The following is a 16,216-nucleotide window of genomic DNA, read 5'->3' as shown; positions in this document are numbered from 1 at the left end:
ATGCCACAGGTGGCACGCAGAGGCCTCTCTGCGGCCATGCTAGCTGTCGCCCCAGCCCAGCTCCACTGCTCATGCGCATGTGCCTCCCGCTGGCCAGTGGTCTTTGGTTCTCTGTTGTGCATGTGCGGGGGGTGCTCATTAAATTTTGGGGGCTTGCACATGTGTCCATCCCTCACCCATTTTTGGCTTCCGGGTTGGTGCAGGTGGCTTTTCAGGCCAAAATGTGGCACGGGGGACCCTTACGCAGTGCCCCTGAACCCTGTTTTGGCTTCTAGGTTGGTGCAGGAGGACTTCCAAGCCCAAACAGGGTGCAAGGGGAGCATGTGGCCCCCCAGAGCCCTGTTTTGGCTTCCAGGTTGGTGCAGGAGGTCTTTCAGGCCCAAACAGGATGCAAGGGGAGCGCGTGGCCCCCCAGAGCCCTGTTTTGACTTCTAGGTTGGTGCAGAAGGACTTCCAAGCCCAAACAGGATGCAAGGGGAGCATGTGGCCCCCCAGAGCCCTGTTTTGGCTTCCAGGTTGGTGCAGGAGGTCTTTCAGGCCCAAACAGGATGCAAGGGGAGCGCGTGGCCCCCCAGAGCCCTGTTTTGACTTCTAGGTTGGTGCAGAAGGACTTCCAAGCCCAAACAGGATGCAAGGGGATCGCGTGGCCCCCCAAAGCCCTTTTTTGGCTTCCAGGTTGGTGCAGGAGGTCTTTCAGGCCCAAAATGGGACAAAACAGGGAGCGGGAGTGCAGTGCCAAGTCCCCATGTGCCTGGTTTTGGGCTTGGAAAGCCTCCTGCACCAACCTGAAAGCCAACAATGGGTGAGGGGAGGCGGAGCAAGGAGGGGAGGGTTCATGCGTGCATTGCATTATGGGCATGCTTTTGGCACGCAATGACACAAATGACTTAACTTGTGGCGATATGGGCGGCAAAATGTGCGCATTTTTCCGCTCTTATTGCATCTGCAGAATCTCGCCCAACCGCCCTGTTTAGGATAACCCGTTCCCTCCTGAATGGGGGGGAAATGGGGGATGCCTTGCAGGGTTGAGCTGAGGAGTTTGTTCAGTTTCTGTCTGACAAAATCGCTCAGATTCGGACAGACCTGGACTCCATTTAGACAGAACCAGCCGAGATGCCGAGGGAGGATCTTGTTCAGACTTTCTGGGATGAGTTCCAGCTTGTCACCCCTGATGTAGTGGACAAGGCCATGGGAGCGATGAGTGCCTCCACCTGTTTACTGGATCCATGCCCCTCCTGGCTGGTCTCGACTGGCAGGGACGTAACACGAGGCTGGCTCCAGAGAATTACGAACGCCTCCTTGATGGAGGGATCCTTTCCACGGCCCCTTAAGGAGGCAGTGGTGAGACCCCTCCTCAAGAAGCCCTCTCTGGACCCAGTTATTTTAAAAAACTATTGCCCAGTCTCCAACCTCCCCTTCTTAGGGAAAGTTGTTGAGAAGGTGGTGGCCCTCCAACTCCGACGGACCTTGGATGAAGCAGATTATCTAGACCCTTTTCAGTCTGGTTTCAGGCCTGGCTACTCCACCGAAACCGCTTTGGTTGCACTGACCGATGATCTCTGGTGGGCCAGGGACAGAGGGCATTCCTCTGTCCTTGTGCTCCTTGACCTCTCAGCGGCCTTCGATACCATTGACCATGGTATCCTTCTGCGACGGCTGGACGACGTGGGAGTGGGAGGCACTGTCTTACGGTGGTTCTCCTCTTACCTCTCTGACAGATCACAGTCAGTATTGGTCAGAGGACAAAGGTCGACTCCCAGGCCCCTCAATTATGGGGTGCCGCAGGGGTTGGTCCTGTCCCCTCTCCTATTTAATATCTACATGAAGCCACTGGGCGAGATCATCCGCCGGCATGGGATTAAATACCACCAGTATGCGGACGATACTCAGTTGTATCTGTCTACCCCATGCCAACTCAGTGAAGCGGTGGAAGTGATGTGCCAGTGCCTGGAAGCTGTTAGGGTCTGGATGGAAGTGAACAAACTTGCACTCAATCCTGACAAGACCGAATGGCTGTGGATGTTGTCCCCTAAGGACAGTCCATCCAGTCTGTCCTTAACCCCCTCAGAGAGTGTTGGCAATTTGGGGGTCCTCCTGGATTCGCAGCTGACCTTGGAACACCACCTGTCGGCTGTGACCAGGGGGGCCTTTGCCCAGGTTCGCCTGGTGCACCAATTGCGGCCCTATTTGGACCGGGAGGCACTTCAGACAGTCACTCATGCCCTCGTCATCTCAAGACTGGATTACTGTAATGCGCTCTACTTGGGGCTGCCCCTGAAAAGTGTTCGGAGACTGCAATTAGTCCAGAATGCAGCCGCGCGAGTGATTCTGGGTGTTCCAAGGTACACCCATATCACACCTATCCTCCGCCAGCTGCACTGGCTGCCCATTGGTCTCCGAGCATGATTCAAGGTGCTGGTTGTCACCTTTAAAGCCCTACATGGCCTAGGACCCAAGTATGTGCGAGACCATCTTCTGCTACATACCTCCCTCAGACCAATAAGATTGCACAGGATGGGCCTTCTCCGGGTGCCGTCAGCGGGACAATGCTGACTGGCGATGCCTAGGAGTAGGGCCTTCTCTATTGCCGCTCCGGCCCTGTGGAATGAGCTGCCCCCTGAGATCTCGGCTCTACCCACTCTCATGGCCTTTCGCAAAGCCATTAAAACCTGGTTTTTCCGGCAGGCTTGGGGCTGTTGACCCTTTTATTGAGGTCCAGCCCCCTCCTGATTGGGTGTTTGTTGTGTTTCCCTTTTTAACCTTGTTGTGTCCAATTGTTTTTAATAATTCTTTTTAATCTTTTTTCATTTCTGTAAGCCGCCTGGAGTCCTCCGGGATTGGGCGGCATAGAAATTTAATAAATGAAATGAAATGAAATGCCATCACTGGTATAAGGTGAGTTGTTTAAGCAAGGACTTGGACTAGAAGATTTCCAAGGTCCTTTCCAACTCTGTTATTCTTTTATGCGTATCATGATCACATCTTAAAAAGGACCTTCAAAGCTGACAGATTCAGTATTATCTAAGAGAGTAGCAAACCTTTAAAGTCCTGGACTATTTTTCAAATTGTCAATAATGCAACTAACCCATCGTATTTTCTGAACAAGTATTATTCAAATGGTAATATAGAAATGATTATTCATCGCACAGTCAGCCAGATGTTCAGTCTGGGTTTGCCATTTTTATCTACCTATCGAGTCCTTACCAAGGACCTGGGATAGGCAAATCTGGATGTTTGATGGTGTTACAGACATCGTCGCAAGATGGAATCAGTTCCAAGTAAAGCCACCTTCTGCAATTGACTGATGGCAAATTTGTCAATATCTATGGTGTTCAACTGGTGCTCCAATTGTTTTGGGACTGCACCCAAGATGCCTATTACTATTGATGCTACCCTTGCTTGCCTTTGCCATAGTCGTTCTATTTCGATTTGTAGGTCTTTGCATTTTGTTATCTTCTCCAGTTCTTTCTCTTCTCTTCTGCTGTCTCCAGGCACTGCCACATCCACGATACAGACTTTTTTGTCTTTCTTATCAACAACTGTTAAATCCAGGGTGTTGTTGTTGTTGTTGTTGTTGTTGTTGTTGTTATGGAATGTATGTTGAGTTTTATCAGTTTAATTGCAACACTTGCAGTTGCTGTGGTTATTGTTCTTTTTGCTCCCTTTTTACCTCTCCTATTCCTCCTTCTTTCCATCCATCCATCCTTCTTTCATATCTGCATACAATATTCTTGGCTATTATGCAGAGAATGCTGTCTTGGGAAATGAAGTAACTAGACAAAACTACTGTATAATTAAATGATGAGAACAAAGAAGATATTTTTATCTTTTAAGAAACACAAAAGCAGATAAAATGTTGAAGTTACCAAAATATATTTGCTGCCAATGGAAGTGGAATTCATCTGATTTATTTGCTGGAAAAATGCCTGCAAGAAAAGGAGAGGAGAGGAAGCTAAGAAAATTATAATGAATATTATAGCAAATGTTCATGAGATGTTATATTTATTATTAAAGTAGGCTTTGGAAATTCCAAATACTCTCTTACAAAAAAAGAGATTTGGATTAACAAACTGCTGGTAGAAGCACCCTTGTGGCTAAGAGCAGGAATTAGAAAATAACATATAGTTGGACACAATTCAGAAGCCTGGGATTATGTAAGGCAAAGAAGAATCAAGGGGAGGGAGCAGAAATCCTGGACACAGATGAAATTGTGAGGAGGATTATGTTGAAAAGTAGGTGATGCATTACTGGTCAATCTATTGGTCAGGTTAAGAAAATAAATGTGGAGAGACTATTAAATACTGTAGTATTCAATTCACCTAGCTAATCTTATATCAAATGCAATTTACTTGATTTAATCAGGTATTTTTACCATCAGACCAAAGAGAAATTGATTATGAATAGTAATAGAGTATGTAACAATGATGAAATATGTCTCATAACGAGTAGGCTGGCTTGATTGCTCAACAGTGAGACACTGGTGAAGCAAGCATAGCAGTGGCTGCATTTTTTGTGTTGCATGGGAAAAGTACATCTTCCTTCTCCTGTTCTTACCACTTTCCAGAGAGGGACGATTGAGAGCATCCTGTCCTATTGTATTACTGTCTAGTTTGGAAGCATTACTGCTTTGGACAGGAAGGCGGTGCAGAGAGTGGTGAGGATGGCAGAGAAGATTATTGGTAGTCCACTTCCAGGACATAGCATGGAAGTGATGCTTGACCAAGGTCTGCAGTATTGTCTGGAACACTACAATCCTCTTCACAACCTGTTTTCCTTGTTACTGGGAGGAGGCCTCATAGTATTCGAAGCAGAACATCCAGATTCAGTCAGTTTTGTTCCATATAGTATCAACCTTGTGAAGTCTCAAGCTTCCTCTTTCCGATATGTATTCAAGATGGACAGTGATTAATATATATGTATTTATATGTATTAGGGGTATGTCCGTGTCTGTGTGTGTGTGTGTGCATGTCTGTATATGTGTGTGTGTGTGTGTGCGCGCGCGTGTATGTATGTATGTATATGCATATAGCATGTATTGTATGTTACGTTTATGTACACTTTTGAGAGCAGGTAACAGAATTTCATTTTTAATGTGTGCCAGTGTGCCCACAGTAAAAAAAATGACTTGAAGGTTATCTATCTATAATGTCCCAACACAAATCCAGCTTTTTGTATTTGCATTCTAACGTTGCATGCAGGTAAATAAATCTCATAGCATGTATTGTGTTTTTGCAACATAAGTTTCATCATTTTCCCTTTTTGTGTGAACCACAATATTCTAACACTTAGCATTAGTATTCTAAGATTCCAAAACTGCAGACTGGCACTGCTGCAGAGAAATAATATATTGGTAAAATTGCAGATTGAATTAGTTAGATATCTTTAATTTCAGCCTATAATGTCTTGACTCAAGTTTTAACACTTCGATACAGTTTTTAATCAAGGCTTAATTTGCCCCAAAAAACTTGACTGTCTCAAAAGAAGACACTGAGCTAATCTGAAAAGAACAAGCTTTTGTGTTATCCTTGTTTCCCATGCTAAACATGCTCAGCACTAGAACATTTGATACTTCAATAGTTGTAGAGATCAAATATATTTATCAGGCTTCTCTCTTCTATCATCTTACAGGTCTTGTAGAAATTTGCCTGATGCATCCCCTCGATGTGGTGAAAACCAGGTAAGGTTCTGCTTGAACAAGTTTTATTGACATTGGAAGGCATCCAAATTGGAAGCTGTCAGAATTCAAAACGCTCAAACTTGTCCAACTAAGATAACTTCTCCCTTTAATGGCATTTATATTTACTTAATCTTTTTCATAGTGCTTGACAGGCAGAATTTAAATGGCATGATGCATTTCTGCTCGGAGGTCATCTGGAGGTGCTAAATACCTCTTTATAAAATGCACTCTTCATGTGACAGCCTGAGATCCTTTTTGTTAAAAAAAAATGGAGGAGGGGCCCCATAGAAAGGTGTTTGTGTGTGTGTGTGTGTTCCTCTGCATTGTATATATCATCTGAGGTACTGTTTTGACTTGAAGCTGGAAATGACATATTGTTTTAGAAATAAAATAATATTGATCGCAGATGTGGCCTGACACAGCCAGTCATGTTCTAAAAAGTCATCCAAAAGTATTCTTTCAATCTCTGTTTGCATATGGGAGTTGGGTAGTTTCATGGTAGCCACCTTCAGGAAAGTTCAGAGATTAATGGATAGAAAGTATGACTTGTTCAATTGCTTTTAAAAATGCTAACATGTTTAGTGCTAGCATTGTGGTTATCATGGTATCATCATCATCATCATCATCATCATCACCACCACCACCATCATCATCATCATCATCATCATCATCATCATCATCATCATCATCATCATCAAAATGTAGATGTTCCAGATTCTGTTTCTAAAAAAATCACATCCAGTCAGCATAAGAACACTGCACCTGACTCATTTTGGAAAAGCTGCTGGGGTTTTTATTTCTGCCTTTTGCAAAATAAAAGTTACAATATGTTAAGATTTTGATTTATTCATTTAGTTAGTTTATTGTTAGACTTACATCATACCTTACTTCGCAAGCTCAAGGCAACTTAAACTGTGCTTAGTGTAGTTAACTGAGGGACAGAAAGCTTCTGTGACTGAGGGTAGACTTGAACCTGGACCTCCCTGGTGCTAGTTCAGTCCTTTAACTCCTATCCCACAGTGGCTATCACAAATTCTGCATCCTGGATATTTGAAATTAGAAATTTGGAGAAATTTAACCCACTATATCTTTGCATGTTTGCATGGTTTCCTATTTGCAGCAAGCTGTAAGCTGTTTTAACATTTTATAGGAGCCACAGTGGCGTTGTGGTTAAAATGCAGCATTGCAGGCTAACTCTGCTACTGCCAGGAGTTTAATTCTGAACGGCTCAGCCTTCAATCCTTCTGAGGTCAGTTGGGGGCAATATGTTGACTCATAACCACTTAGAAAGTTCCGTAAAGCATATGAAGCAGCATAGAAATGCAAGTGCTATTGCTATAACAAAATATATTAGCTTGGTTCAATTTTGTGCTAAGTCCAAAGTAAACAATGCATATCCTGGTTGATTATTTATTTATTTGATTTCTATAGCCATCCATATCAACAAGAGACTGCTGAATTACATTTATAAAATTAAAAGAGTACAAAATAAATATATATGGCACATCTCTTTGGATGTAATTCAGCCAGTCACTTCACTGTGACTGTGTCTAGAACTATTTGTGCAGTTAAGTGTCATGAAGTTTTCCGAAGAAGAAAAGTACAGGAAATTTATATGAAACCAAAAATGCAGAATTTGTGGATTGATTGATATATATAAATGTATTGATATATAACTAAAGAAAAAAATCATAACTTTTGAACAAATCTTTATTATCCATAATTAGGAATTTCTATTTGTCATGTGCAATGCATTTCAAAATTGCATCACTGACATTTAATTTGACCCATTTGTTGGACAAAGGCAGAATCAACTGTAATTAAGAAAATCTGTTTACAGCAAAAGGAGATCCAAGATTTGTAGAAGAGATGGGAAGGCTCACATAGGAGCATTGTTGTCAAAAAATATGAAAGAAATAAGTGTAGAATATATTTGACAACAGTGCTTGTGAGGCGAGTTGATTCTCTTTTTCTCAGAAGAATGAGAAAAATACTGGTAGCTATCTTGATCATTTTTCAAAATATTGTGATACATTGAAAGATCTATGCTAAGTACAAAATTAGAAGTTTCTCCTTCATCAAAGAATACATTTAGTGTTCTGAAAGCATTTTATTTAGAAATGTGTAAGAGCGTACATTTAGAAGTGTTGTGGCCCAACAGGAGCTGAAAACAGACTCCGACAGTGAGGGGCCCTATGAGTCGGCTCTGGAAGATGTGGAGGACCCTGGACAGGGTTCCAACTCCGAGCAAGGACCAGAGAGGCTGGTTGGCCACCAGGAAGTGCCTGAGGCATGGAGCAGTGGTGAAAATCAAAGGGAGTGTGCACATGATGTCAGGCCTTGGAGCAGTGGGAAGGAGACAAGGGAGTTGGTCCTGGATGCCAGGCAATGGCGGCTGATAGACACAGAGAACAACTACGCAGATAAAGAAGATAATTGGTTGTAATTAGGCTCCTCTCAAGAGAGAATATAAGGAGAGACTTTGCGAGGAGACTGTTTGCAGGATTCAACTTCATTACCAATGCTGGAGAAGCTCTTGTGTATATTTCTTATCTTTGAAGTCTGGATTGCTGCCAAGGTCTTGTCAGTGTGTTGATTTACTGTGAATAAATCGTCTAGCAGTATTCTTGTCTTGGAGTGCCTTGGTGTACGGAGAGGGGGGTCAGAACATAGAAGTATGAATTTTTAAAACATATTTGCTCACGTGTAGATTTTAACATGCATATTAATGAAGAAAAGCAGTGAAAAAAACATGATACAGTTCTGTCCATCCTTGTTTGGGAATGTTCTATTTTAATCAGTTTACAGTTCTGAGTATTCCTAGAATTATGTCCTGGAAATGAAGGCTATAGCAGCAATCAGAAAAGTTCTCCAGCTCTATCTTTTATTCCTGCACATGTGAAAGAGGAGTGTCAGGAAGACAGAATCCAAGATTTCCAAATCTTCAATCAGATAGGTCAATATTTGGGCCCTAGCTTAGTGTAGAGAATGTGGTTTATACCAAATGGTTCCAAATTCAGACTCCATTTGAAGAATGATGAAAAAGATTCTTGGAGAGAAAGTGGCAGGCCAATGAAGACACTGTAAACAAAGCTGAGCTAGACCGATCAATGATCAGATAGAAGGCAAATGTTGTCAGCCATCATTTCTGAGCTTAGCATTAAATCATTGATCTCCTGATATTTCTCCTGTAAGTTCAGTTCTTGTCTTGACTTGGCAGAAAACTCACAGTGCAGCTCAGTAAGATTAAAATCATTTTTACAATCAAGAATGAAGCCTTTCCCAAAATTGATGTCAGAATTTTTTCAGAGTTCTAAAGTTTTCAACTTTAGACTTTGTTCTGCTGTTCTGAATTAATGGCTACATTGGTGGCCTCGAACTGAGGTAGTTTTGACTTGCCTACTTAATGGCTACCACTGATTCCCACCAGGCAACCTTTTATCTTTACATTCATTTAAGGACATGGGCTTTGCTTTTTAAATATAAGAGAGCTGTGATACATTCAGCCCTCCAATCTGAATTAGAAATAAGAAATAGAAGTAGATGTTTCCAGGAAGAATGTCACATGATTTTGTTCTCTGAGTAGCTTGACTCATACTACAGATGAGAAATGTTTTGAGTTGAAAAATATCATAAGGATTAAAATTTAGAGTGTGCAAAGATATAATCATTGAGTAACATCAACCGGAAGGTACAGTATCCTCTCTATACTCCAACCACATCACATAGATGCAGCGAACATTCCTGAATTTAGGAGACATGTTGATGTCTCACATTGAATCATACAGCTTGCTATTTATTGCTAGTTAAAACAATACTTTTCTTTGATTGTATGAAATGCAAGCATGAAATGCTTGGTAAGGGCCATTTCTAGTGAAAAATTTATTTCACATTTCTCTATTAGCTATTCTTTTCCAATTAATGTTTGTGACTAATTTCTGATGGTTTGGACTTATTAGAACTGCTCTGTTTCCTATGTATGTTTCTGATATCTTTCCAGCTTTTGTTTTTTAAAGTGTCTTTTCCTTTTATTTTATTAATTTTCTTTCCATTTGTATTTGGGTAAGCACTGCTGAAATCTATTCTGAAATATTCCATTTGAAGATTATGCTTACTGTCTGGGGTCCTGTGTTGATATATCTGACTTCACAATTTTTTCTATTGACGTTTTGTACATTTTATTTGTTTGTTTGTTTATTGTTTATTGTATGGCATCTACAGAGGCCATGCAATCTGTGGTTGCCATGCTAGCTCAGGAATTCTGGGAGTTGAAGTTTACAGGTCATAAAGGAGCCAGAGTTCCCCGCCCCAGATTTAAACTCATATATCCAGTAGCAAATGGGGTGCTCTAAATAATTTATTAGCAGCATAAAGGATTCCTTTCCTCCTACACACTTGCAGTATTACTTCCTTATTGAAAAAATATCATACTGGCATAGCATATGTTGATTGTTCATGTATCAGTTCTCTGTGGCTAAGGCAGAAAAGAAAGTTGCTTGAAATGTGAAATACATTTGCTTGTCCTGGAAAAAGCTGCAGCTGATTAACACTATTCTCATGCCAGATAGGATAGTTGCAGACTTTATTATGGAAAGTTGTTTCTTAAGATACTTTTTAAAAATATTGTATTTACTAATAAGGCACCAGACTGCATTTTCAGTTATATATTTGATGGGGGGGGAGGAATTCACCTGCAGGTAGCCTTCATATATAAGGGGTGGGAACAGGGATAGGCTTCAAGCATTTCAGCAACGAGTTCTCTGTCCAGTTCCTGGGTGGGCATGGCTATGGTAGGTGTGGCCTAGTTGACCTCCTGCACCATGGTGGGATGTGTGTGTATTTTCGCCTTCTCCAGGCTTTGGAGGTCCTCCTGAGGCTGGAAATGGACCCATTTCTGGCCTTCTGGAACTTCTGGGAGGCCTGTTTTTCCCCTTCCCCGAGCTTCCACGTGGCCCCTGCACTTACCTTGCATCCAAAACGGGCCACATGGAGACTCCTGGGAGTGGCGGGGTGGGGTGGTAGAGGCCAGCCAGGGGTGGGATTTAGAGGTTCTCCAAACCGGCCATAACTATCGTGAACCTGGACAAACGCATAGCAGCCCACCCTTGGATGGGAAGCTTTCTGGTATATTACTGCCCTTACCCCTACATGTAAGCTTATTCTACAAAAAACTTGGTCATGGGAATGAGGTGCTCTCTGGAATGGGATCCTGTGGCTATGAGATTGCAAAAGAGCACAACTAGCCTCTTTCTTTTCCCTTCTGAATAAAATACAATTGTCTGTGTCCTTATATTTAATCAGATAAGTAGACTGAGCATTGTATTCAGAGACCAGGTAAAACATAATTAATTAATTAATTGTGCAATAATTAATTTTTATTTGTACAAAATCCAGTTTGATCTTTCCTTGTACAAATTCTTAACCATGTCTACTGTTGTCTCCCAAAAATTTATCATTTTCCTGCAATACAGTACAATAGCAGAGTTGAAAGGGATCTTGGAGGTCTTCTAGTCCAACCCCCTGCCTAGGCAAGAAACCCTATACCCGGGATGGCAAACCTATGGCACGGGTGCCACAGGCGGCACACGGAGCCATTTGTCAGGGCACGCAAGGTGCTGCCCTGTAAGCTGGCCAGCTGACTTCACCCTTTTTTAAAGCCATTTTTCACCCACGCCCCTGTTGGGAGTGTACTCTTAGTGTTGGGTAGGCAATATAGATTCATATATAATAACAAATGGTCGATGTTGCTTTAAATGGGTGGATGTACTTATCAGCTGTAATTAACTTTACAATCAGCTGTAATTAACTTTGCAATAAGAGGGAGTCAGGAAAGCTTACCCTCTCTCTCTCTGCTTGTACTATGCTTGATGACTACTTGCTCGCTTGATGACTGGAACATGAACTGCAACTGTAAGCAATTGTTTGTTCTTTGAATTGTGTTTGGACACATATCTACTATCACTGCTTGTGAAGCTATTGTTAGTAGTAAAGCTACTTGTTTTTACTAGCATTAGTAAAAATTCATGTGTTTCTTCTACTAGCAACATTCCTTCTCTCTAGCTGTACATTCCACTGTGCTACTTTCTGTCTCCCAACGGAGATACCCCTACCTGGGTTATGGGCCCAGTGTACCCAGTGTACCCAGTGTACCCAGTGTACCCAGTGTACCTGGAGTGCCAGCTGCAGTGTTAAGAGAGTGGAGTTGCTACAGATGTTATAGTTTTGCAAACATCTGGTTAGTCAGATATATCTGGGAAGATGGCACAAGGACAAACTCCGAATTTATTGTTGGTTACCCGGCTGGATGGCACAAACTATGTATTCTGGTCTGCAAAATGTAGCTATTGCGTAGTGAAGGGCTATGGGACGTAGTACAGACCCCACCAGATATCACTGCCTGGGATCCAAACAATGATGATGATGCAAAGAAGATGACACAGTTCCAGAGAAGCAATGAACGGGTCTTATGCATTATTGGTCTCACACTGGCTGACCAACAACTGAGTCATATCCGAGGTGAAAATTCTGCTGCTAAATGTTGGGACAATTTAAAGAAAATATATATGCGAGATTCTGTGGGTGCCCATATTAATATTACAAGAAAACTCTTTAGAACACGGTTCACCAAAGGTGGTAACATGTTAGCACATCTGAACTACATGAAACAGATGTTTCAAGAGCTACATGAGAAAGAGATAATTTTTGGGGGGCAACACCAAGTTTATATTATTCTGTCATCACTTGATGAAAGCTATGACGATTTTGTAATGTCTTGTGAAGTTCTATCTCAACAGGACATTACATTGATCTCCACTACCTCAAGACTGCTGGAAGAGTCTAGAAGAAGAGAAGATAGAAAACAGTTAAGAGAGAGGACACCAGAGAGTAGTGATTTACCTAGTTATGTATATATTGTAAAATGTTGTTATAATTGTGGTAAGAAGGGTCACATTGCCAGGATTTGCAAGAAGCCAAAACTACAGAAACCTCTGCAATCTAGAAAACATGAGATTAATGTGACTATAGCTAATAATGCATCATGTAACCACAATTTGTGGATTATTGACAGTGGGGCGTCGATGTGCATTACTAAAGATAGAAAAAACTTTGTGAAGTTAGTCACAAGTAAACAACACGTTTCTTTAGCGAAGGGGTGGAGGTTAGAAGTATCAGGTGAAGGTATTGCTAAATGTCCATGTATATGAACCATTGCATATGTTATAGGCGAATGTTATGGGCGAAAAAAGCATGCAAAAAATGGGGGGGTGCCTGTAGTGCACGCATGCGCACTGGGGAGGTGTCACGCATTGCATTATGGGTGCGGCACGCTCACACACGAACCTCCTGCACTCCTCCCACTAATGGCACGCAAGCCAAAAAAGGTTCACCATCGCTGCCTTATACCATTCCAGACAAATGGTACCCAGCATCTTCTTAAAGACTTCCAGTGTTGGGGCATTCACAAACTTCTGGAGGCAAGCTGTTCCACTGATTAATTGTTCTAACTGTCAGGAAATTTCTCCTCAGTTCTAAGTTGCTTCTCTCCTTGATTAGTTTCCACCCATTGCTTCTTGTTCTACTCTCAGGTGCCTTGGAGAAAAATTTCACTCACTCTTCTTTGTGCCAACCCCTGGGATATTGGAACACTGCTATCATGTCTCCCCTAGTCCTTCTTTTCATTAAACTAGACATGCCCAGTTCCTGCAACCATTCTTCATATGTTTTAGTCTTTTAGCCTGTTGATATTTATCTGCCTCTGCAATGTTTTGGGGGCAGTTTTCCTAATATTTATAGAGGTATGACTCCATGAATAAGCGTTGTAGACTTCCTTTTTTGCTGTTATTGTTGGTACTATTATCATTCTTCAACATTTTATTTGCCATAGTCACGCAAGTTTAGATAATTGTTACACAGGACAAGAATTATTTTAGAATTACAGTATCTGCTACATAGAACAAGAATTTCTTCGGCCTAACCTAAAACATATCAAGGTCTAATTTATGATTCTACCTGTTAAATAAGATGTGAAATCAATTACTATAAGGAGCAGAAGTTAAACTATTCCTTTGCCATCAAAATGTGTTTCTTTCTCCCTAACAGGAATTCAGACCTTGTTATATGAGCATCTCATCCTATCCAAAGAATTTTAAATGTTTTTTTCTCCTGTTCTGCATTTCCAGATATCTTTCTTCCAAGCAAATTTCTAAGATAAGAAAAGTAGTAGAAATGGGTTTGCTAGCAAGGATAAAATCTAATGCAATGTTCATATGACATAGTTAAATGCTTTGCATATTACAAAATCATAAATATATATTTGGAATCAGAAGATATAGTAGAAAGTACAGTGGATTACGTTTGCAAGAAAAGCATATGCTTAAAATGGATTTTGTGGAGAAAGCAGATGTTGGAACTAGAGAAGGAAAGCCACAGCATGAATACAAAAAAAGGGGGGGGGGTCTTTTTTCATGTGTACATTTTAAAAAGGGATATTTAATCGAGCAACTGGGAAAGTTTAAATGGGATGACTCTGGAGACATCCATGGTGCACATGAGATATTTCAAAACATTTCAACAGAGTGGGTGGGTGGGTTATTAACAGATGTTAATGATTTGTTGGTGGCATGAGACATTAAATCACAATCAGAGTAGATTGGGGTCATGCCTAGTTTCTTACCCACAGATGAAAATTCAGAGTTAGACCACTGTTATGCCTGATTTCTAACCAGTGATGGACCATGTGTGCATTAAATAACCACTTTGTTTTAAAGATAATATCAGGTCCCCTATATTTAACTATTTTTCATGTTACTGAGCTAACATTAGATAATTTATGAGTGAAGTCTCTTTAACATGACCTTTTGGATATGTGAGTCTGTGAAGTTTCTCAGGCGTGTGTATGTGTGTGTGTGTTTCAATTCACTAACAACTAGAAATTGCAGATACAAAAGAGAGAAATGCAAATGGTGAAAGTACTGCATAGCCATATCATCAATTGTTCCCAAACAAGCTGACCATTGATATTATATTTAAATAAAGCTCTAAAACAACAGCATTATGTTTTAGGTTGCCAAATCCATCCTGTAAATGACTAAAACTCAGATGATATCTTGCATTTTGTGCTCTCAGTGTGTTTTTGTTAGCAGATGTAGCAGTGTGTATTCTAAGTCTAGAGGGATTTTTTAAGAAACAAGAATCCTCTTATTGAGCAGTTTATGGATTAAATATATATATATTTCAATGTGTCTTTGGAAAAATAGGAGTCTTATTTTATTGTTCATTTCCCAAGAGGATGCAAAGAAGTAGTTACAATGTTTTAATCGTTGCTCATTATAAAAGGGTAGTTTCTGAGGCTGAAAAATAGTTTTCTCAACTTTCTTTGTTCCAAGTGTTTTGGAACCAGAACGTTCAGAATTTGAACACATTTGAGACATACCAGATTTGAAAAGGTGAGCCAGCTTGGCAAAAGTGTGTGATTGTTTAGTGTAGTGTTGTACTTTAAAATACTGGAGATTTAGTACTAATAAAATTACTATATTGAATACAATTAATATTAGAATTGTAATGTGCTGTTAGAGAAATTCCCCACCATGTTTTCTGTACTTTCTTTTTCCTAGGAAGTATCACACATTTTGAATCGTATAGCTATGTTAAATGATGTTATTATTAATATAAAACAAAGCCAGTTTGGAGAACAATGACATGAATTCCTGATCAAACGTAGTCATTACTCTAGTGAATAGTTCTATTCCTTTGCAGAGCAATGCTCCAACAACCACCAGAATAACATTTGTTTGTATTACATTTTATGTTTGCATGCCCATTTTTGGTTATATTTATTTTCATTGCTTGGAAATTCTTTTGATGAAAAGGAATTGCACATATCCACATAAATGTATAAATAACCAAACTTCCAAAAAATGCCTTTCCCCTTTCTCATTTCTTGAAAGACTGTGTACAAATTGTATTATGCTTTTAAAAGTATAAAACAGAACAAAATATCTGGTTGCTTAGAACAGCTCCCCCCAAATTCATACCCTTACCAAAATAACTTTCTGCATTCATTTTTATTATTATTTTGACGAACGACACGATATTAGAAAGTCATGCGTTTTCTTTACTGTTTCATGTTGATTTACAATTTGAGGCTTTTCCTGAGGTAATATGGAAGTGCTAGAAATGCTTTCGGTTATACACAAGCAAGACCTTCTTTTTATCTGAAAAGACTTATTATATTCTGTGTATTTAATTCCACATGTACTTGTTTTCACATTAGATTTATAACAGTGGTAATATTCAAATATTTTCCCTACTGGTTCTGTGGGTGTGGCTTGGTAGTCATGTGACCACACAGGCATGTCTTTGTGGTCATGTGACCAGGTGGTCATGGCTGCACAACTGACTTACAATGTAAAAGCAGCTGGACTTCACACAACATGTCCCCTGCAACAAGCAGGAACCTCATGGAGTCACAGAGAGCTCAAAAACCAATTATCATACTTAATGAAGTATGAAGTACAGGGCGGGGCATAACCTTTTCCT

General features: G+C 40.7%; 1 protein-coding gene across 1 annotated transcript in view; it reads left to right on the top strand.

The window, feature by feature from the left end:
* Positions 1-16,216, top strand: part of SLC25A21 (solute carrier family 25 member 21) — a 285,555-nt gene that overhangs the window by 154,323 nt on the left and 115,016 nt on the right. Inside the window, exon 2 of the mRNA XM_032230978.1 lies at positions 5,629-5,677. Within this exon, the coding sequence (XP_032086869.1) occupies positions 5,629-5,677 (49 nt within the window). The remainder of the gene's footprint in view (positions 1-5,628; positions 5,678-16,216) is intronic.

This window comes from Thamnophis elegans, chromosome 1 (assembly GCF_009769535.1).
Source record: "Thamnophis elegans isolate rThaEle1 chromosome 1, rThaEle1.pri, whole genome shotgun sequence".
NCBI classification, from domain to species: Eukaryota; Metazoa; Chordata; class Lepidosauria; order Squamata; family Colubridae; genus Thamnophis; species Thamnophis elegans.
The sequence above is the reverse complement of the archived record's forward strand: the minus strand, read 5'-3'. Positions and strand labels throughout refer to the sequence as shown.